The sequence below is a fragment of the Mauremys mutica genome, chromosome 1 (assembly GCF_020497125.1).
Source record: "Mauremys mutica isolate MM-2020 ecotype Southern chromosome 1, ASM2049712v1, whole genome shotgun sequence".
NCBI lineage: Eukaryota > Metazoa > Chordata > Testudines > Geoemydidae > Mauremys > Mauremys mutica.
The window spans coordinates 304,693,817-304,715,492 of NC_059072.1; the positions used below are offsets into that span (position 1 = coordinate 304,693,817).

At 42.2% G+C, this 21,676-nt stretch overlaps 1 protein-coding gene across 3 annotated transcripts in view; it reads right to left on the reverse strand.

Annotated features, from left to right (window-relative positions):
• Positions 1 to 1,015: 1,015 nt before the first annotated feature.
• Positions 1,016 to 21,676, reverse strand: part of LCP1 (lymphocyte cytosolic protein 1) — a 60,695-nt gene continuing 40,034 nt past the window's right edge. For all 3 annotated transcript variants that reach the window (XM_045013464.1, XM_045013454.1, XM_045013473.1), the window contains exons 4-16: positions 21,303 to 21,432; positions 20,824 to 20,956; positions 18,348 to 18,429; positions 16,361 to 16,526; positions 14,112 to 14,254; positions 12,196 to 12,291; positions 11,309 to 11,504; positions 9,050 to 9,128; positions 8,627 to 8,741; positions 7,118 to 7,251; positions 6,196 to 6,319; positions 4,446 to 4,570; positions 1,016 to 2,536 (exon numbers count right to left, since the gene is read on the reverse strand). In XM_045013464.1, the coding sequence (XP_044869399.1) occupies positions 2,404 to 2,536; positions 4,446 to 4,570; positions 6,196 to 6,319; positions 7,118 to 7,251; positions 8,627 to 8,741; positions 9,050 to 9,128; positions 11,309 to 11,504; positions 12,196 to 12,291; positions 14,112 to 14,254; positions 16,361 to 16,526; positions 18,348 to 18,429; positions 20,824 to 20,956; positions 21,303 to 21,432 (1,656 nt within the window). In that variant the 3' untranslated portion in view covers positions 1,016 to 2,403. The remainder of the gene's footprint in view (positions 2,537 to 4,445; positions 4,571 to 6,195; positions 6,320 to 7,117; positions 7,252 to 8,626; positions 8,742 to 9,049; positions 9,129 to 11,308; positions 11,505 to 12,195; positions 12,292 to 14,111; positions 14,255 to 16,360; positions 16,527 to 18,347; positions 18,430 to 20,823; positions 20,957 to 21,302; positions 21,433 to 21,676) is intronic.

Below are 21,676 nucleotides of genomic sequence, written 5' to 3' on the forward strand. Positions count from 1 at the left end.
AGCCAGGAACTCACCCAGTTGCCCAGAGAACTTCCTGTGCCTCTTTCTGGCTTAAGTAGCAGAGCCAGACCCATCCATGGAAACACACACTCCTCCAGTCAGGACTCCTGGGGGTGGTGCCTCTGGTGGGTCTAGGCTCCATTAACCACTCAGCCTAGCAGCTACTAGCATGCTGCTGGATCACAGCTGGGCTATCAGGGTTGCCTGTGGACCTGGGTTCGAGAACCAGTGATTTCCCCATGCTATGCTTCTGTGCAGAGGAATAAGGTGGGGGATAAGACTCTTTTTTGACTCCCTGAGTGGGAACTAGGGGCCTGAGGCACGGGCTGTGAACCAGTACTGTCCTCCCTGCTCAGAAGTGGCTGGGGTGAAGTCTACTTTTTATAATGCCAATCATACCTAAATGTATCATAAAAAAAGTTCTTCTGCTCTACCAACACATCACACGATGGGATGTATCATGACATAATTAAATGTACCATGGGATTATATTCCTTTCAAAATCTTTACTATACAGTTAGGGCCAGATTCTGCAACCCTTACTCGCCTTGAGTTGCACTTGATTCCGTCAGCATTCCCTTTTCAATCAAAAGAACTAAACACAAAGGGCCAGATTCTGCTATCCTTACTCCATGCCTTACCATGCCAACCATCTCACTGAAGTCACTGGGCCCACTCAGAGAGTGAGGTATTACTCAATACGAGCAAGTGAGCAGAATCTGGTCAGGAGCAAGTTACTACTCGAGATGAATACGAGTGGCAGAATCTAGCCTTTCTAATCAATATTGTACACCTAACAGCACATTTCCATTACAAAACAAATAAAGCAGTAAAGTGTCCATAAAGTGTGATGATACGGAGTGGTGGATTATATAATGATGTACAAGTCCAGCATACAAGTCTACATATATTGAGTCCCATGAGTTTGTTTTAAAATCTGTATGTGTCAGTTGCACAAGCATACAGTACTTATCACATCATTAGCACATACATCACTGAAAGGAAAAGCCTTAAATTTTGACTTACAGGCTGTTTTATTTAGAGAGGCTTTTCTCATCACTGTATATTTATTCTTCATTAAGGCAATTTCGCAGGGAGAAAGAATGTGCATTAAGGCAAAACTCACTTCTTTTGCATTTGAACTACAGTAGAATGCACTTAATGAGCATAACAATGAATACCACATGCCAAAGAATAGATTCAGTGCAATGTATTTCATTCTAAACAGATAGGGCTAGATCCTCAGCTAGAGTAAACTGACAGAGCTATGTTGAAGTCAATGTGAGCTATGCTTTTTTCATCCCAGTTGAGGAAATGGGCCCCAGTTCCGTAAAGCATTTAAGTATGTGCCTAATTAAGATAAGTACATGCTGAACTGCCTTGCTTAATCAGGGCCCTGGCCCCTTGTGTGCTCAGTAGCATACCTTGTATTGTCTGCAAGCCTGTTCGAAGTTGTGAGCAGGGCTGAATTATTGTTTGATAAATAAATCTGTCACTATGTGGCCTTATGTTCACTTCACTCTGGTCCCAGCTGTATTGTTGCTACTACATGAGCAGAGCTCTCCTTAAGTTCTTTAGCACAGATTTCATTTTAAGGATGTTCTTGCTTTGTTTGCATGTCATGAAATAAAAATGAATGATCATCTTGCACAACATAGGCTGTGAAGGTATCACAGAATTAGGATGCTCTGATGGCCAGCCTTTTATTCAATGATTAATGTCATATTCTGCAAGTAATGCCACTGATATCACTGGGACTTCTCACGGTGTAAAGTACTACTTAGTCTGAATAAGGGCGCCACAATAGGGCCCTTAATTGGCACTTTTGTTGCCACAAGAGTTTCCCAACAAAGTGGATTTTACTATCACAGAAAAATAAACACTGATAAGGACACTATGCAGTACCTGCATTGGCTTAAGGAAATCTCTTTTGTAGGTCCAGGTACAAGCTGAAGGAAAGCGTAGCGTAAATGTCACAAGCGTGAACACCCATAACAGAGTTAATGTAACATTTCAAAATCCTGAAAAAGGTGTATAACCTGATCTTGCTCCCAAAACAAAAATGCCAGGTGACCTCCAGACAATGACCTGGACAGACATTAATATCAGCACGTATAAAGCTCGTGTTGTTTGGAAACATATTCAGGAAGCAGAAAAGGCTACATCTAGCAAAGGGGATAATGTGGCAAAGAAATCAAGCACATTGCTGTTCCATACAGAACATGGTAGATTGTTTTGCTGGATATGCATGTCATCTTTTGTATGATTTGGAACCTTGTCTAGCATTCATGCTTTGGTAAGTACCAAGTCTGCATATTTCCTTGATAGCTGAGTCTATGAGGAACATCAGGTCTGAGGGAGTCAGGGGGCATATACCAGTCATGAGTATCAGTCTTTTATGGCTTAAACTTTCTTCATTCCTTTTCCCATAAGGCAAGCAAACACAGTCATGACCATTTTGGGTTTTACTTCAACCAGGTCTTCTGGAAGGGCATAGACTCTTGCTCCAATTTTTCTTGCCATGGAGATGGCATATCTACATTGGGGGAAAAATTAAAAGAAATGTAAGAAGCAACCTTAGTAATCAATTTGTTTAACAACTTCTTGTGCTTCATACAGATAAACAGTAGATTGGAGGTGAGTTCAACAGTGACAGAGAATGGGGGAGTGCACAAGGTTTCAGATGAAAGATCATGAGTTTGGTTTGAACTATATTAAATTTAAGCGACAAAGAGTCCTGTGGCACCTTATAGACTAACAGACATATTGAAGCATAAGCATGCATCTGACGAAGTGGGTATTTACCCACGAAAGCTTGTGCTCCTCCAATACGTCTATTAGTCTATAAGGTGCCACAGGACTCTTAGTTGCTTTTTACAGATCCAGACTAACACAGCTACCCCTCTGATAATTAAATTTAAGGTGGTGGCAAGATGTCCAGATCCAGATGCTGGAGAGTGAAGCCAAGATTTAAGATTAGATGGCTGGAGACAGACCAGAAGTAGAAAGGTAGATTTGTGAGGTGTTGGCATATGGATAGTAGTACAGTTTTATGAGTTGATGAGTTCACCCAGATATAGAAGGTAGAGTGAGAAGAGGAGGGAACAGAGACCTGTGGGACTCACATGGGATATAGCAGAATGGAGGAAGATGACACACCAGAAGAAATGCAAAAAGAATGGCCAGGGAGAACAAGTGTTGGAAAAGTCAACGGAGGATAAGCTGGGAAGCAGGAGGGAATGATCTGCAGTGTCAAAAGCAGCAGGAAAGGTCAAAGAAGATGAGAATGGCCTTGGGACCCTGAGATTTGGCAAGGAACAGGTTAGAGACCGAGGTATGAGCAGTTTCAGTGGAGCAGAGAGGCTGGAAGCCAAACCAGAAGGGACTGAAGATGGAGTTAGAGGCATGTGAGGCAACAATTGAAGACAGAGTATTCAATAAGCTTCTCTCTATCTACGGACTATTATGGCCCCCTATCACTATCATATCTGAGTGCCTCCAAACACTAGAGAAGAAGTGAATCCGTTAGGCAGTAGTTATAGGTGGGGTTAAAGGACAGGAGACAGCAAAGCACACATCTATTGTGAGAGGAAGGAGTCAGAGGTGAGGGTGATATTCCTAGAATACTTTTTGGTTCCTATTTTAAATAAGTAAAGTTTATTAATGCTACAGAAAGAGAAACTCTCAGCCAGTCCCTTCCCTGATTTATGCCTGCTGCAATCACTTTGACGTCAGTGAGGCTGCATAGGCAGAATTTGGTCCCTTATTGCCAGCTGGAGTTTTCCTTTGGTGAAGAGACTTGACAGATCAGGAAAGGAAGTGCTGAATTTCAAGTTTTAAAATGGAAATATATCTGTGATTAAGTCCACTCCTGTAGTATAGCAGTTCCCATCCTGAGGCCCATGGGAGCACTGGTGACCTGCAGAGAACAGGCTGGTCAGATGGTGCTGGCTCTCACCTGTCTTTCCAGTCACTTCTACTGGTGTCTAGGCACTTCACCACAAAGAATATAAACCTACAAATCAGCTGGAAGCAAGAAGGAAGAGCCAACCTAGCTGCCTTTACCAGGGTGCTGCTACAGAGGAAGGAGATAGCAAACAGGAGGTGCCCTCAGGGCCTGGATTCACCAGTGGGACTGGAGCTGCCAGCCACCAGAGTGAGAAAGGGCTGGGGCAATATGCTGAGGGCAGCAGAGGAGAAAGGAACTAAACAGCAAGGACGCATGTGAAGGAGAAGAGAAGTAGGTAACAGGGAAACATGAGCATGAGGAGAGGAGGAGAAAGGGGCCATGTGAAGAAAGACAAGTACAGGAAGCAGTGAAAGGAACAGAACAGTTGGGAGGGGGAGATGAAATAAACATTAAAAGCAGACAGTGTGATTATCTTTTTTTCCAAAAGAACTAACATAGTGTAATGTAACCCTAGTGTCCCATGGCATGCACATACTTAGCATTATTAAGTTTCTCTTCCTCATTCAAATCCTCTGTTTTCAGAAGGTCGTATTTGATGGAACCTGGCTGAATGGCATCAATGAGATCCAGGACTGGCATGCTTGTGCTGATTTTGCTGTCCTGCACAGATGGAAAATACAGTTAGATACAAACACAGATTGACAGATGTCCTACAAAGCCATAATCATGGCTCAGGGACAGTGGATGGGTCATTCAAATGACAGACTGTTTAGAACTTTGCAACAAGCAGCACAGTGGGTGTTGAGATATGGAATGAGTCACCAGGTTTCCACCTTGTCCCTCCAACCAGCCAGGAGGTGGGCAGAAGAAGAGAAAGGTGATATGGAGTCAAAAGGAGCTGCAATGTCCACACAATAACCCTGGGATGGTTATCTTGCTGCTGCGTTGCAATATATGTGTCACAATGTTATTATAGCTATAGCAGGGGCGCCAGAACAGGGGGAGGCAAGGCCTCTGCCCTTCTTCTTCCCCCTGCGGCCTGGCCCCCGGCCAGCAAGAAGGTGTGGCTTGGCCTAGGTAAGAGTGGCCCAAGGAGCCCGGGCAGCTGTGGGGGGAGCCAGAGACCCTCCACCTGCCTGGGATTGGGCGGCCCGAGAGCAGCCCCTGGCCCATGTCCGCCCAAGGCAGATGGAAGGTCTGCAGCTCCTTGCACCTGCCCTGGTGGCTCTTACCGTGGCCTGGCTGCAGTTCTTCAGCCCCCAAGGCCCCACCTCCAGGCCAGGCTGTAAGCTGGAGCTGGGTCGGGTTAAGAGCCACGCAGGCAGCTGTGGGGAGCCGCGGAACCGCCACCTGCCCTGGGCAGAGGGCCCGGGGGGCAGGAACATGGGCTGGGGTTTGCTCTTGGGCCCCCCCACCTTGGGCAGGTGGAGGGACTCGGGCTTCCTGACCCAGTTATAGCTTTTGGTTTGGCTGGGGGACCGGGGGCTCAGAGGGAAAGGAGGAGTGGGGCCATGGAGGGGGCAGGGCTTTGTCCCCCCAAACCCTCAACCAACACACACACTTTTTGGAAGAATCCATTGCCCCTGATCTACAGGCAATGATTTTATGTCACAAAAATTGAATGCCATGAACAACTATGACCACAGAATGCCAAGCCATTGTGTGAGACAAGGTGGGTGAGGTAACATTTTTAATTGGACCAACTTCTGTGGGTGAGAGAGTTGAGCTTTCGAGCCACACAGAGCTCTTCCTCAGGTCTGGGAAAGGAATTCCCAGCCTCACCAGACTCCTTTCCCAGACCTGAAGAAGAGCTCTGTGTGGCTCGAAAGCTCTTCTCCCTCCTCAACAGAAGTTGGTCCAGTAAAAGATGTTACCTCACCCACCTTGTCTCTGTGATATCCTGGCACCGACACGCTACAACTGCACTATATCAGACATTACTGTACAATTCACTGGCTCACTACAACCCCATTCACTGATGAAGTGACTTTCCAGCTGTGTGAGGCTGATGACGACTGGCAGAAATTAAAGCTCTTATTATCACCTCACTTGGCATGAAGGTCCCTTCAGGATGGATCCAAGCAGGGTATAAAGCTTCAGCTTTTGAATGTCATAAATGCAGTAATTTAAAAAAAAAAAAAGCTTTTTTTGCTTGAACTAGAGATGAGTCTGAACCGAACCCCTAGATCTGAACATCCCTTGAAAATGCAGTGAAAAATAAACAACAGTACACACATGTAACCACCCGGGGTCCCAAAACAGAGACTTATCATGAAATACTGTACCTTGAAACTACTGATGACTGAACTTTTTCCAGCTTCAGTCAGTGTTTCATTTACCCAGTTGACAATGGTGTCGTCATTGACCTTCTGTCCCCCACCAATATCTTCCAGGATACTCAGAGTGTACCTTAACACAGAGGACAAAATGCTGTCTGATCCTTCGTACTTTATAAAAAGCTTGGCATTGTAGCATAGTGTATCTGTGAAACCTGACAAGGGCCAAATGCTGCAGTCTTCACTCACACCTGATTCTGTTCCCTCATGTTATGTTAACTTATACAAACTACAGGGCTGATTCTCATTTACACTATGCCCCCTTAACATTGCTCTGGCAGCATCAAGGGGCTTCAGAATAGGTACAAATTACATTTACTCCCATGTTAAGGCCCTTTTATATGGCTTGAGTGGTGCAAAGGGACCATAGTGTAAAGGTGACTCAGGCCCACAGTATCTAAAAATACTAATAGATGTGTCGATTTTAGCACCAGAAAGGACCATTGTGATCATCTAGTCTGACTTGCTACATAACACGGGCCATAGAACCTCACCCTGAGATTCCTGCATCAAGCCAAACACTTTAGTTTGAGCTAGAGCCTAGCTTTCAGAAAAACACCCAGTCTTGACTTACAGACTGTAAGGGATGGAAAATCCATGACATCCTTAAAGGATCTAACAAGGTGTTTCCATAACAGAAAGCAGCTACTGTTTCAGCCCTTGACCTTCCACTGTTTTCTCTCTCTCCTTTCTTGGTGCAAAGACCTGCCTTTTAATTATTGTCTGTGAAGGGCCAGGAACACTGCAATACAGACAATAGGAATAATAATAATGGTATTGATCCTCCTGTGCAGTGGTGAGTGCTGGCACCCCATTTCCATGGAATCTCTTCATACCAGAACAGCAGTAGGTGTATGTGCAACTAGCATACCTTCTCATTAACTGCCAGATCAAGGCAAGGGTTAGTGTGCGATTTCCTTCATTGAGATCCTGCCCAGCAATTCCAACGAGGGAAAACTTGGCTTGATTCTTTCCCAGATCCACTGCGTAGTTGCAGTTTTCAAGCTGTTAATGACAGAGTCAGTTAGTGTGCTTCGTAAATGTGAAAAAGTTGCTGTTCAGGGCATTCATGCTATCTTTAATTGTTACAGGGAACTTAGGCCAGATTCTGCCAATTGATCCAGGCAGGCAGCTCCATCCAATGGGGTTCAATGTGAGTACAGGGGTTTGGCCGTATTTAGGATCTGGCCCCTAGATACTATGAGGATAAGCAACTTACACAAATCTAACACAGAAATGCTATTGTGTATCATCAGAGCCTAAATGCCATCACACAGACCAGGAAATATGGAGACACAGTGTACAGCATTGTGCAATCATGCCCACCTCCAGCAGCACAGAGTGATTGTGTAGGACAATAACTGAGGTTTTCAGTCCCTAAGTATTAATGCTTTAGGTCCTTTAGTCACCTTGTGCTGCTTCACTCACAAATAGTATGGGAATGTTTTGGACCAAAATTCCTCACTGTGATAGCTGGGACAAAGCTGGGTAGTTAGTGGAGATTCAGATGGGAACTCTTAGCCAGCTTGTCAGGTATCTGTGTCAGGAATGTTTAAAATCTGCTTATTTCTTTCATGTGGTGGAGGTGATCTGGAGGGCTGGAATTAATGTGGGTGTCACATGACTCATCATGGACATATATCAGGACTTGTGATTAGAGCGAATTGGATAGCGGGAAAAATTATTCACTAATACATTTTTAAAGATTGATTGAAAAATGTCAAGTATCTTGATATTGCAAATAATGTTTGACCATCCATCCAGCTGGTGAAACATTGTTGAATTTATTAGAAAACTCATGGAAAGTAGACACTGATTAGACTAACAAAATGTAATTTGGTTGGATCTACTTAAGAACAATGTTTGCTGGCACATGCAAGTCCCTACACAGACATTTTTAAGCACAATCATCTGTCACATGCAGATGCTACATGCTATTGTTTGTACTCAAAAGTATACAGATGCAACTGTCTGCAGGTGCAAAATTACATACACACAAAAGGAGGTCAGATTGAGAATACTTTGAAAATGTAACCCACACTTTACACTTTGACTATGCACATGTTTGAAAATGGAACTGAGACCTTAACCAACAAATTACAATCTGTAATGAATGGGGCTATGTATGGGTCTATTGCTCTTTATGGGCTTGTCTACACTGGCCCGCTAAATCAGCCCCACTGCAATCAATGCAGCGGCGTCAATTTAGTGGGTCTGGTGAAGACGCGATAAGTCGATGGGAGATCACTCTCCCTGAGAGGTGGAAGAGTTAGGTTGATGTAAGCTTTTTTCACCGCACCCCCCGAGCAATGTAACTTACATCGACTTAAGCAGTAGTGTAGATGAAGTGGAATAGATATCCTCATAAGAATTTTTTTACCTTTTTCATGTTACCACCCAGCTTAGCGTATGGTGGTTTGTTCACTCTGCTCCAGTCTACCGGCACTTTAATCTTTTCATAAAGCTGGAAGATAACCATGGCATCTGACAAGTCACTGAAACAATGGAAACATATTGTGACTTATAATGTGAGCAAGGAATCCAGTTGATTTAGTTGGGGATTGGTCCTGCTTTGAGCAGGGGGTTGGACTAGATGACCTCCTGAGGTCCCTTCCAACCCTGATATTCTATGATTCTATAATTCTAATTTAAGCATTAGTAGAATGAATCACATTTTCCTAAAGAATGAAACAGAGACATCTGTTTTCATAAGGACTAGCAATGTGTTCATGTTTTCTAGAAACATTTTTTCCTTAAGACATAGATCACATTAGTCATCTAAAGGAAGGTTAACTTTCCTTACCTATATAAATGATTGACACGGGGACTAACACCCAAGGAGTTCATCCAGTTCCTAAATGTCCTCTCTTCCCTTGTTTCACCTAAAATAACAGAATATCAATCAACAGAACCTCAAGACAACACTTCAGTGAAATAAACTTTTTACAACAAGAAAAGTATAAATGCAGATTTTACTGTATACTAAAATGACATGTAGAATGAGATATCAACAGGCAGTGAAATATGAGAGTACAGAACAGTAGGTAATGTTCTGTACATACCATATGCACTTTCATATTTGAGCAGATTGTTCTCAAACTTACTTAAGAAATTCAACTTTAGTCTGTGTCGAATCATGAGACATTTCAGCATGAGCTTTGTGAGAAAGTTAGAAGCAATTGAAAATACAGATTTATGATGAGTAGCCATCTGCAGTCACACCACATAAGAGATTGATCTTGTATGGAGCTGAGAATTCTTCCTCAATCCAGCAAAGCACTTACTTAACTTTAAGCACACAAAAAAAATCTCATTGACTTCAATAGGACTACTCATAAGAACATATAAGAATATAAGAACGGCCATACAGGGTGAGACCAATGGTCCATGTAGCTCAGTGTCCTGTCTTCCGACAGTGGCCAATGCTAGGTGCCCCAGAGGGAATAAACAGAACAGGTAATCATCAAGGGATCCATCCCATGTTGCTCATTCCCATCTTCTGGCAAACAGAGGTTAGGGACACTTCAGAGCATGGTTTTGCGTCCCTGCCCATCCTGGCTAATAGCCATTTTTGGACCTATCCTCCATGAACTTATCTAGTTCTTTTTTGAATCCTGTTATAGTCTTGGCCTTCACAGCTTCCTCTGGCAAAGAGTTCCACAGGTTGACTGTGCAGTGTGTGAAGAAATGCATATGCTTATGCTTAGTTTTGAGCACACTATTTAGGTATTTTGCTGCATTGGGCTAGAAAGATCAGCACTTTGCAAAACTCTGCTGCTACTGCAGACTGGCGAAATTGCATTTAAAGAACTCCTTAGTTGTTGTTGTGGTTGTTGTTGTCAGCTATACAACAATATTTAATAGAAGTGTCACACTGAGCATGTGCAAAAGCCTGCTTTTCATTGATTATAATTTACCTATATTTTAGAATTCTTCAGAAAGCTATCAGTGACTGTTGTTGACTGATGTCTAGACACATGCAGTTTAAAGTTTTGCATTCAGATGTTTGTGAGTTATTTGTGCACAGAAAAAGTCTTTAAAATATTAGCAAAGAGGGGAAATTATACTTTTTTTCTGCTCATTTAACTTAAAAATCTCCAAGCAGAACCTCCTCCCAGAAAAATTCAACTTTGGGCTGAGACCAAGCAGGAAGTTTCAGTCCAAGCAAAAGTTTTTTAGGAGGTTTACATGCAAAGGAAATACGTTTATAATGGACATTTCCAAGTTGTCATATTGGATAAAAGAACTAAGATCAGCTCACAATAAATGTAAGGCCATTGAAGTCATTCAAGTCCATAAGCTTAGGTGGCTCGAGTGCCACAGAAGACAAGAACTCACTTTGCTCAGAAAGGAGATCTGATGTGAACAAAGCAAACTGTGGCTTTCTCATAATAACTCCATAAGAGATTTGTCTAGACTAGAGTTTTTGCTCTTATTTTAACTCAACTGTTTGCTAGTTAAATCAAGTTAATTGACAAATACAATTGTAAATGCTAGTCCAGACATCTTATAAATGTTCGTTCCAGGACACAAAACTGGAACAACCATTTGTGGAGTGCCTAGCGTAGCATTTCCATCGTGTTTTTTAACTTGAGTTAACTGGCAATCATAGAATTGTAGGACTGGAAGGGACCTCAAGTGGTCATCTAGTCCAGTCCCCTGCACTCATGGCAGGACTGAGCATTATCTAGACCATTCCTGGCAGGTGTTTGTCCAACCTGCTCTTAGAAATCTCCAGTGATGGAGATTCCATAACCTCCCTAGACAATTAACTCTAATTTAAATAGTACCACAAATTCTAGTCTAGACAAACCAAGGAGGCATAAAGCTTCAGTGCATTCAAAAAAATACACCTACAGTGAAGGGAACCAACTATATCCGAACCCACATGCAAGTAACATGCAGCAATATCCCATCCTCAAACCTGCCTTGGCTAATGTTGCAGTAAGTACATATCAGGAGAAAGTTGAGCTAACAGCTGAATTACCCAACCAGGTCTCAGTTACATGTTAAAAGTCAGAGGCCTCGGCTGGATGCCAATTCTTATTTGTATTTTCCTTACCTTCAATAGAACTCCAGTCAATGTCCTGGTTCTCTGGTTTTTGGAGGGCAGGATATCTGTTAAATAGGTTGGCAATGAAAGCCAAGTTTAACTTGGGGTTGCCACGGACTACATCTGTGGCAGTAACAAACTGCCGGCAGCCCAATCTCTCTGCTTGCTGCAACATGCACTCTGCCCTCTGGATGTCATCCTTCTCCTAATAGATATCAAACACGTCAGTCAGCAAAAACACGAAAACATGTTGACATCCAATAGCACTGAAATATCACACCCTTAATATACATGAATGTGCTGTCTCTTTTCATACTGATGCTGTAAAAACTACAACACATTCTTGTTTAAATCCATAACATTTTCCTTTTCCACTTTACAAACCACATGTCAATATCTGCAAATTGTTTTTAACTAAAATCAATGTGCTATGCCATGCGACATTAAAATGAATGTTTAAGATAAATCTTATCACATAGGATAAGCTTGAGAAATAACCCAGAAAAATGTCTGTAAACATATATTGGCAAAGTATTGCTAATGTGTCTAGCTGGTTCATTGGCTTTTAAAGCTTCTGTGATAACTGATGCTGGAAGATAGTTTAAACAGCAAAGAATCCTTTGGCACCTTATAGACTAACAGACGTTTTGCAGCATGAGCAGTGAATACCCACTTCTTCGGATGCAAGTAGTGGAAATTTCCAGGGGCAGGAAGATAGTTTGTTATCATTAGTACAATCTAACCTAAAACATATCAATTTAATTCTGCATTTTTGGTTTTTGAATGCAGGATTACACTCCAATGATTAAATCTACTTTGCTTGTTTAGGTATTACAGTGCATCACAATGCTTCCTAGGTTCTAGGAATGTTAGTATATAAGTGTGTATCATCTTACCCTTAATCCTGTCATGTCAATTGCAATAGCTGGAATACCTTCTTCATTTCCCTTTGGGGCAACTTGGTCCAGCAAATGGTAATAAGCTTTGGAGTCCTGCAACAGACCAAGAAATTAAAGGGGGGGAAAGATCCAGCTAAAGCCAGGTTTTGCATGCCAATACTGTACTTCCCATAAACAATGAGCAAGCATGCTTTGTTTTTATTACGTCAACCATTTGACAACATAATTAAATTAATCAAACTGAAAGCATTTAACAGTTTCCATTGTATGTCTTCTGGTTTACAGATCTGTTTGTTTTATAAAGTAATTAAAATGTTAAATATGGAAAAGCTGGAAGCATTAGACACAATGTTCCATTTTGGAAAAAAGGATAGAATTGATTTAATATGAACATATTAAATTAGAGATATGAAAAATATACCTTTATAAGGCTGTAGAAGTCAGTCAGCTAAAGGTTTAGTGAAAGAACAGACAGAAGGAGGAAGCAGAAGTTTAAAGCAGAGTTTAAAGAAACGTTGAAATGGTCACAAAATAGAAAGTAAAGTTTTCAAGGACAGACATTAAAGCTGACACCAGTTAACAGGGACGGCTCCAGTCATCAGTGCACCAAGCGCGTGCCTGGGGCAGCAAGCCGCGGGGGGTGGGCTGCTGGTTGCTGTGAGGGGGGCCGTCAGGCTGCCTTCGGCGGCATGCCTGCGGGAAGTCCGCCGGTCCCGCGGTTTCGGCAGCAATTCGGCGGTGGGGATGTCGAAGGCGCAGGACCGGCGGACCTCCCACAGGCGCGCCGCTGAATCTGTGTTACCAGCAGACCTCCTGCAGGCACGCCGCCGAAAGCCGCCTGCCTACCATGCTTGGGACGGCAAAATACATAGAGCCGCCCCTGCCAGTTAACAAACATTTTTCCAGAAAAAGGCTAGAACAAGACAAAGATTTCACATGCTGTTTAATTTCATGTTTATAAAGCATAGTGTTGGTTCTATGTATACAAAAAATTAATCTCACATCAGTAATAATCTTAAACATAAATACAGCCCTTCAAATAAAGATTCAGATTAAAAAAAAAAAAAAGACCAAGAAATTGTTACTATTTAAATACATGGGAAAAGGCTCCAGGTGATATCCTGCAAACCTTTACTGCCGATATTTGTCTTCATTTGCACAAGTAATTCCACTGAAGTTTCCAGATTTCTACCCAAATGCTTCCTTGTAAGCATACATTCATTGAATAACATATGTATTTATAAAAGAGGCAAAGCTGATTAGAAGTAGTAAATAGTTGCATAGGCTGAAATCCTGGCCCTGTTGAAGTCAATGTGTACTTTATATTTTCCAACATTGATGTGACATAAATCATTGTTTAGATTTAATTAGCTATATTAGATAACTCTCTAGCCTATGTAAGGGCGAGGGTCCCACAGCCCTTCTCCAGGAAAAATATCTGTTGAGTTCAAAAAAATCTATTGAGTTCAGTGGAAATTTTATGCATGAGGTGACTGCAGAATTGGGCTCAAAATCTTTCATATTTTCTTCCCACTCTTATTTGTTATTGGGTGGCTAGGCCAAGCCTCCGTCTGTGTTGCAATATCCAGACTGCTATTTTTCACATGCTAATGCAAGCGCTGCCAACACAGCTCTGTCTACCCCAGACTGGGAGGCTCACCCCCAGCTGCAGTGTAGACATACCCATTAGCCCTAAGCCTGGAAACACTCTACCCACGTGGTTAACTTTAATCATGTGAGTAGTCGTACTGAATTGAATGGGACTATTTACAAGCTTAAAGTTAAGCACACACATATGTGTTTTCAGGATTGCAGCCTAAGCCATCTCCTCCAGCTGAACAAGCTCAGTCCAGAGGAGAAAGCCGAAGCTTGGGGTTGTTGTTTTTGCTGTAGCTGATCACTGTTTCTCATACCTTGATGTCTGTGCTGAAGTTATTGATTTTGTTGCATCCAGCGTTCTCCAGGTGATAGTTAGCCCACCTCAGCAGCAGTTCCTCTGGGGATAATTTCATCAGATCCTCTAGACTCTCTCCTTCACGCAGAAGGGCAATCAGAGCTGGGCAAGCACAAAATTGAAAGAAAAATAAACACCATGCATGGGAATATTTGTGCTCTTAATTTATCCTTCTTAACTTCCTTTACTGAGCAAGGGCCTGATCCATCTCCGACCGAAGAAAATGGGGGAGATCAGTGTGTTTATATATTTGTGAGGCTCAAGTAGAACGAAAGCTGTCCCTCGAGCCTACAGTTATTTTATTGTTAAGGAATTAATTTGTTGTTAGAGATGTTACAGCCATTTTGCTCTGTTCTGGGCAGTGTTTTGTATAACCGTAGCATCACAGAATTGTAAACCCAGCTTCCTCCATCCGTGCTCAAATAAAAAAATGTTATTCTACTGGCAGATTTACATTTTGGCTTTTTTAATTTTGTTTTTCTATTTCACATGCCATACATTCTCAAATGTGTTTGGTTTTCATTTTATATTAAGAAACTACATTTTACATAGACAAAAAATACAACACAATGTATTAGAGCAGGGGTAGGCAACCTATGGCATGTGTGCCGAAGGCGGCACGCAAACTGATTTTCAGTGGCACTCACGCTGCCCAGGTCCTGGCCACCGGTCCGGGGGGCTCTGCATTTTAATTTAATTTTAAATGAAGCTTCTTAAACATTTTAAAAACCTTATTTGCTTTACATACAACAATAGTTTAGTTATGTATTATAGACTTCTAGAAAGAGACCTTCTAAAAACATTAAAATGTATTACTGGCACGCGGAACCTTAAATTAGAGTGAATAAATGAAGACTCGGCACACCACTTCTGAAAGGTTGCCGAGCCCTGTATTAGAGCATTGTTCATTCACAAGTGACACAGAATGCTTTCCAGCTTTTTGCACACTAAACATGCAAAGAAAAGCAACATTTGTAGCTTACAGTGTATTGTCTCATGCATGTAACATCTACAGATGTCGCCGGGCAGTGGTGAAGTGGGGTACAAAGGCTAAGTTTCAGGAAGAATGAAGAGGATCAGTATGGAGAGCAAGGCGGTTTAGAAAGTAGGGTATGAATAGTCCAGAAATTCCCAGCTGTGGTTTATGGATCACTGGTAGTCTCTGGAGCAATGGCTGGTGATTTACAGATCTGGCTGGTCACCTGGGGCTGGCTCCCTCCTTTGTTTCCAGCTGTTTCTACAAGTGGCCAGGTTCATCATTGCAAGGAGAGCCTGGAGGCCTTTAAAAACAGCTGGGAACAAGGAAGAAGAGTGAGCTTTGCTGCCTCTTCTAGATACCATCACTATATAATAAGTGAAAGAGAGGAAAATGGAGCCATTCTCTGCAACTGGAGATGCCAGTGGGACTGCCAGCCCTCAGCAGGACAGCAGTGTGCAGGGGAGAATGAAGAAGCCAAGCAATATGTTCAGGGAGATGGCAGAGGCAGTGGTAGTATGGGTTATAAGAAGTGTTGGTGACTAGGTATCAAAACCAGGGGTGAAGGGAAAGAAGCAGCAGGAAAATATATGGTTGGAGAGCAGTGTGCGTGTGTCATGTTGAGGCAGGTTCACAGAGAATTTTTAAGAGAAAGGAGATATAGCACTGGATTCTATGAAGAACAGGAAACCAGCAGGGCTTCCTGACTATAGCCTGATGTGCTCCTGATCCCAGGTGTAGGTAAGGAGACAAGGATACACATTTTGGTTGGACTGAAAGTTTGGAGCCTCTGGGCTTATGGAGACTAGAACTGGATGAATCAGAGTAGTGAAGAGGAGAGGCAATGAAGACTTGACTAAGGACAGATCTACACAATGGGGCTAAGTCGACCTAAGTTACACAATTCCAGCTACGTGAATAATGTAGCTGGAGTCAATGTATCTTAGGTTGAGTTATTGCAATGTCTACACTGCGCTGGATCCACAGGAGAAACTCTCCCGTCGACTTACCTTATGCTTCTCATTCCGGTGGAGTACTGGTGCTGACGGGAGAGTGATCGGCGGTCAATTTAGCAGGTCTTCACTAGACCCACTAAATCGACCCCCAGTGGATCGATCGCCGTGTGTCAATTCCTCCAGTAAGTGGAGATAAGCCCTACGAGTCCACAGGACTCGTTGAAATAACACTTCTAAAGATGAGAGCACTGGTTTGGGAGAGTGCACCGCATGTACCTTCATTTCTGCTGAGCTCAATGTCGGCAAACAAGCCAATTTTGATAACTTGCCATAAGAGGCCCAAGACCAGGTAAGGTTTCCCTTCTTTTAAGTCTTCAGCCCCAATGTTAACAACATGGCACCCGATGGCTGAGGCAGAGTTTAAGGCAAGGTTCAAATTTTCCTGAAGAGAGAGAGAGAGAGAGGTTTCTTATTATGCAATAACTAAATAGTGGAGGGGAGGGAGGAGAAGAACTAAAGAGGGGGTGGGGAACTCAGTGGAAATATAGTGAGCAAAATTAGGTATAACCCTTTTCAGATCAGGGCCTAGGGTGTGATAGCTTAGAACTCCCAGGAGTAAAAGCAAGTCCTGTGCCCTTCTGCAGCACAGGGAAACTCTCCTTTGCAAAATTAAAAAGCTTCTGTTTCTTGTCCTGAAGTGTTACAAGATATTGGACTTTAAGCCCCGCACTTGTCCTTGTCTGGAGATTTCTCATTCTGGTGTTTACATTGGTGGAATATGGGATGAGAGAGAAAATCCATATTTTGAGGAGTGTAGGGTGGAAAGAAGGAATTTCAATATATCAAGGTGGTGGGATAGAAAGAAGAAATATTTTGGGCAGGTGGCTTTTTTTTCCTTTTCTTTTCTTTTTTCAAAAGGGCAGTTTGAATCTGCTCGAAGGTTTGGATTGTTCGAATAAGTCCGTGGGGAGATGGACTAGTGGGCAGAGGGCAGTGAGGCAGGCAAAGGTGCATGACAAATGCCATTTGTTTCCTGGCTCTGCAATTTATCACATGGATTTCACCACCGTGAGCGTGAGAGGTACATTCGATTAGGTAGAAAATACACTGGGACACAAAGCGTAAATTGTCATAAACTGAAAAATTTATAGCATTTAAAAATAATCACCCTCTCTTTATTTGACAGTTGTAAAAGGGTTAAGTTAAAGCATAAGCTATATTGATTAAATCATGTCTAAATCTGACAGGGATTGATCCGTGCTCCATCAATAAGATGTGCTGCTGACCAAGAGGATTAAAACTGGAAAAAATGTGGACTGCAGCACAGAAACCCAATTTAATGGCTTCTAAGCTTACTTGAGCCTGGCTAATGTTCCATTTAATCAGAGTAATTGAAGGCTACAGTCAGTTTTGTGTACATATATAGTAGATATCTATTTATATACTGGTACAGAGGTACATATATACTGTATATAGAACAATGTATCTCTACATACTATTGTAAAGGAAATAGAATACACTTGAATTTAGATCTTGGCAGGTAGAATTGTTTTCCAGTTCATCTTTTAAAAATGAAGGTGTGCACACATGCACGCAATGTATGTTACCAAATGAATCCAACATGCTGGTTGAACAGATAACCATCACAAAAGAAAATGCAAACACTAAGGGCCCAACAATGTTAACTCAGCCATCTTTCACATATGTGGTATTTTCTAGAGCAAGGATGACCTTTTGATTAAGGCACTAAACTGGAACTCAGGAGATGTGGGTTCAGTTTCTGGCTCTGCCACAGAATTCCTGTGTGACCATGGGCAAGTGACTTAATCAAAGTACTCAGGTGTCATTTAATCAGGGATGAAAGTGGGCCGGTACAGGCCGGTACAGCGTACTGGTAAAAAGTGGCCACCAGTACCGGCCTGTACGCAGCTGACATTAAAGCACTTCCATGGCAGCACTTTAAGGATCATTGCCCCTTTTGGCCCCCAAGGCTGACGATGGGGGGGAGGGGCAAAAGAGGCAGCGTCCTAAGATTTATACCTTGCTTAATTACAAGCACATGAGTAGTCCCATTGACTTCAATGGGATCATTCTCAAGTTCAAAATTAAGCATGGATATAAATCTTTGCAGAATTGCAGCTCAAGTACCCTACTTTGCCACAAACTGTGTCTGGCTGCATTGTGCAGGGCCATGAAATTTATAGCATTACACCTAATTAATTACATAACGGAGACTCAGCATTTATACTTGATGTTTCAGTACCTGTATAGTGAATGGAGTGAGCTTCTTTTTGTTGATTGTTCTTTCATCAATTGTATCTGGCACTGAAAAGTTGATCATTTTACTGTAAATTAAAGAATAAACACAAGTGAGAAATATGTCACTTTGCCTACACTTTGTCACTTTGTCCCATGCATCCGATGAAGTGGTTATTCACCCACAAAAGCTCATGCTCCAATACGTCTGTTAGTCTATAAGGTGCCACAGGACTCTTTGCTGCCTTTGCCTACACCAAAGTCATTTTGAACCTTCACCATAAAATCATAGAATCATCGGAGTGAAAGGTACCTGAAGAGCTCATCTAGTCCAGTCCCCTGCACTCCTGGCCAGACTAAGTAATATCTAGACCAGTGGTTCCCAAACTTGTTCCGCCACTTGTGTAGGGGCCGGTTTGAGTACCTGCCGCGTCCGTAGGTTCGGACGATCGCGGCTGCCAGTGGCTGTGGTTTGCTACTCCAGGCCAACGGGAGCTGCTGGAAGCAGTGGCTTGACCTGCGCCACTTCCAGCAGCTCCCATTGGTCCAGAGCAGCGAACTGCGGCCCCTGGGAGCCGCGATCAGCCGAACCTGCGGACGTGGCAGGTACACAAACCGGCCCAGCCTGCTAGGGCCTTTCCCTGCACAAGCAGCAGAACAAGTTTGGGAACCACTGATCTAGACCATCCCTGACAGGTGTTTGTCTCACCTGCTTTTAAAAATCTCCAATGATGGAGATTCCACAACCTTCCTGGGCAATTTATTCCAGTGCTTAACCACCCTGACAGCAAGGACATTTTTCCTGATGTCCAACCTAAACCTCCCTTGCTGCAGTTTAAGCCCATTGCTTCTTGTCCTATATTCAGAGATTAAGGAGAACAATTTTTCTCCCTCTTCCTTGTAACAATTTTTTATGTACTTGAAAACTCTTATCATTTCCCCTGTCAGTCTTCTCTTCTCCAGACTAAACAAACCCAATATTTTCCATCTTCCTTCACAGTTCATATTTTCAAGACCTTTAATTTTTGTTGCTCTTCTCTGGACTTTCTCCAATTTGTCCACATCTTTCCTGAAATGTGCCACTCAGAACTGGACACAATACGCCAGTTGAGACCTAATCAGTGCAGAGTGTGACATGTTGATCAGATATCCGGAGGCTGAATTGATACAAGAACTTGCTTAGTGCATTAGAAAGTCCAGGAACACTGTAGATAGTCTCTCGCTCCCCACCCATCCCCCACCCCCACACAGACTCATATACACACATACTGCAATATTTAGCACAGCTTTTTCCTAACCAGTGGAGGCAGGGAAGGTGACAAGCAGATATATTGAATAGTGGCCAAAAAGGGCAAAAAAGTAAACCTGTGTGAAATTCAAAATGTTCATTTTGTGAAAATTCATGTCAAAATATTCACCGTTTCGTGTTGCTTTTCACCCTCTACCTCCAAATATTTTATGCAAAATTTGAAAAATATAGCTATTTTCATTGTCTACAACTGCAAACAAATCCTCAAATTTACACACATTTTTGACACATTGTTCACTCAAAAATGGACCAGTCTGTACAAAAATGGCCTCCATTTTGCTCAAAAAATAAGCAGACTTCAGCAGAATTTCACATTCACAAGAAAATGTGAAAACCATAATTTTTGCATCACAAATATTTCGCATGCCTCTAGACAGGAGCCCCCTAGAAATTCCCTGTCTCAGGTTTCTTATTACTATTACAAAACATAGTTAATACAGAAGAAAAAGAACTATACATTCATGTGTTTACTGGGCATGATTGACATGGAATTTTCCCTTTGCATCTAACAATATAGTTCTTTCACAGTAAGTTATAAAGCCTTGGGCTGGTCAGAGCCCTTCACATTTAGGCAGGTTGGTTGTGTTTCAGTATCATTTAATAGAAAAGGTGGAGCCAACTCCTGAAGCCCTTACTAAGTTATTCCGTTCTTATCTTAAGCAAAATTTCCATTGTGCCAAGTCTTGAAGTCCTTATTAATCTAAATCTCCAACTAATCCTACATAAGAATTGTATATGAGTAAGGACTGAGTGAGAACTCCAGGATTTGGCTCATGTCGGGTAATGCAGGCACATTTCAGATATGCAAATAAGTAGATAAAACTCACTGGGTTCTATATTCTGAGGTCCTTACCCAGTTTTTACTCATTCTCTACTCAGGCTCACTCCTGTTGGCTCCGTTATTTCTCCCCTGATTCTAATGGACAGAGACAGTCACTTTTAACATACAAAATACCTATTTTTCAATTATAAACAATAGTTTAAAAAAATGTTTATCGTCTCAAGAGAAAAGATGTGTGAGAAAGAGCATCACTAGGGCCCTGATCCTGCAAGAATTACACATGTGCCTAACTCGAAAGGCAATGCAACTGCTTGTGTACTTCAAGGTAAGCACATGCATCAGTTTTCACAGGGTCAAGGCCTAACTGTGTAGGAAAACATAGGTGGTATTTACCACAGCACGATGCCATCACCAACCGCCTGGAAGAGGTCATCAGTGTCTGGATTCATTGGGAGCACGTGTTGGCAATCAGGATCATTCTCTAGGGCTTTGTTAACCCAGTTCACAAAGGCGTACTTTTCTTCTTCTGCAAGCAAAAGGTCAGATCTATCAATTTGGAGCCTAAACTTTTACCAATTCTCTTGACATGAAAATCTCAGTTCTTATTAAAAAGGATTTGGCATCTTTTCTGATACTTATCTATTCCACCTGAGAATCGAATAATTATTTAAAATAAGGGAGGTTGCATTTTTGGCCAAAATACTGCTCTTACTTCTCTTCTGCTTTATTACAGTTTGTCCAAAATATGCCAATTCTAAGTCACCCTTACCGATACTGCAATTCCCTAAGGCTTTTCACACAGACAGTTATGAAATGATCTCCAAGGGACCATTTAGTTGCAGTTACTACCTATATCAATTGACTCTACATACCTGAATAAGAATGTTGGGTTCCAACACTGGACTGTTCTGAAGTTCCACCGATAGCACAAATCCCCTCCTTTTTATTGATTGCTTTTCGAAAGGTTTTAGCGACATCTGTGCTCTTCAGGCCCTGGAAAATCTTTCAAAATACACAAAGTGATTTTAAAATTGCAAGCTATAAAACTAGAGTAAAACTATGAGCTTTTAGGTTGTAAGTTTCTTGGGACCATGCTGTCCTCTGTTTTTTTCAGAGCTGAAAACAATGTGGGCATTGAATAAATAAATAATCTGTAATAATAATTACTTGAATGGACACTCTGCACAGAAGCAAGAGTTCGCACTTGTGGCTGCTTTTGCAGAATTGGGACCTTTGAATTTTTGTA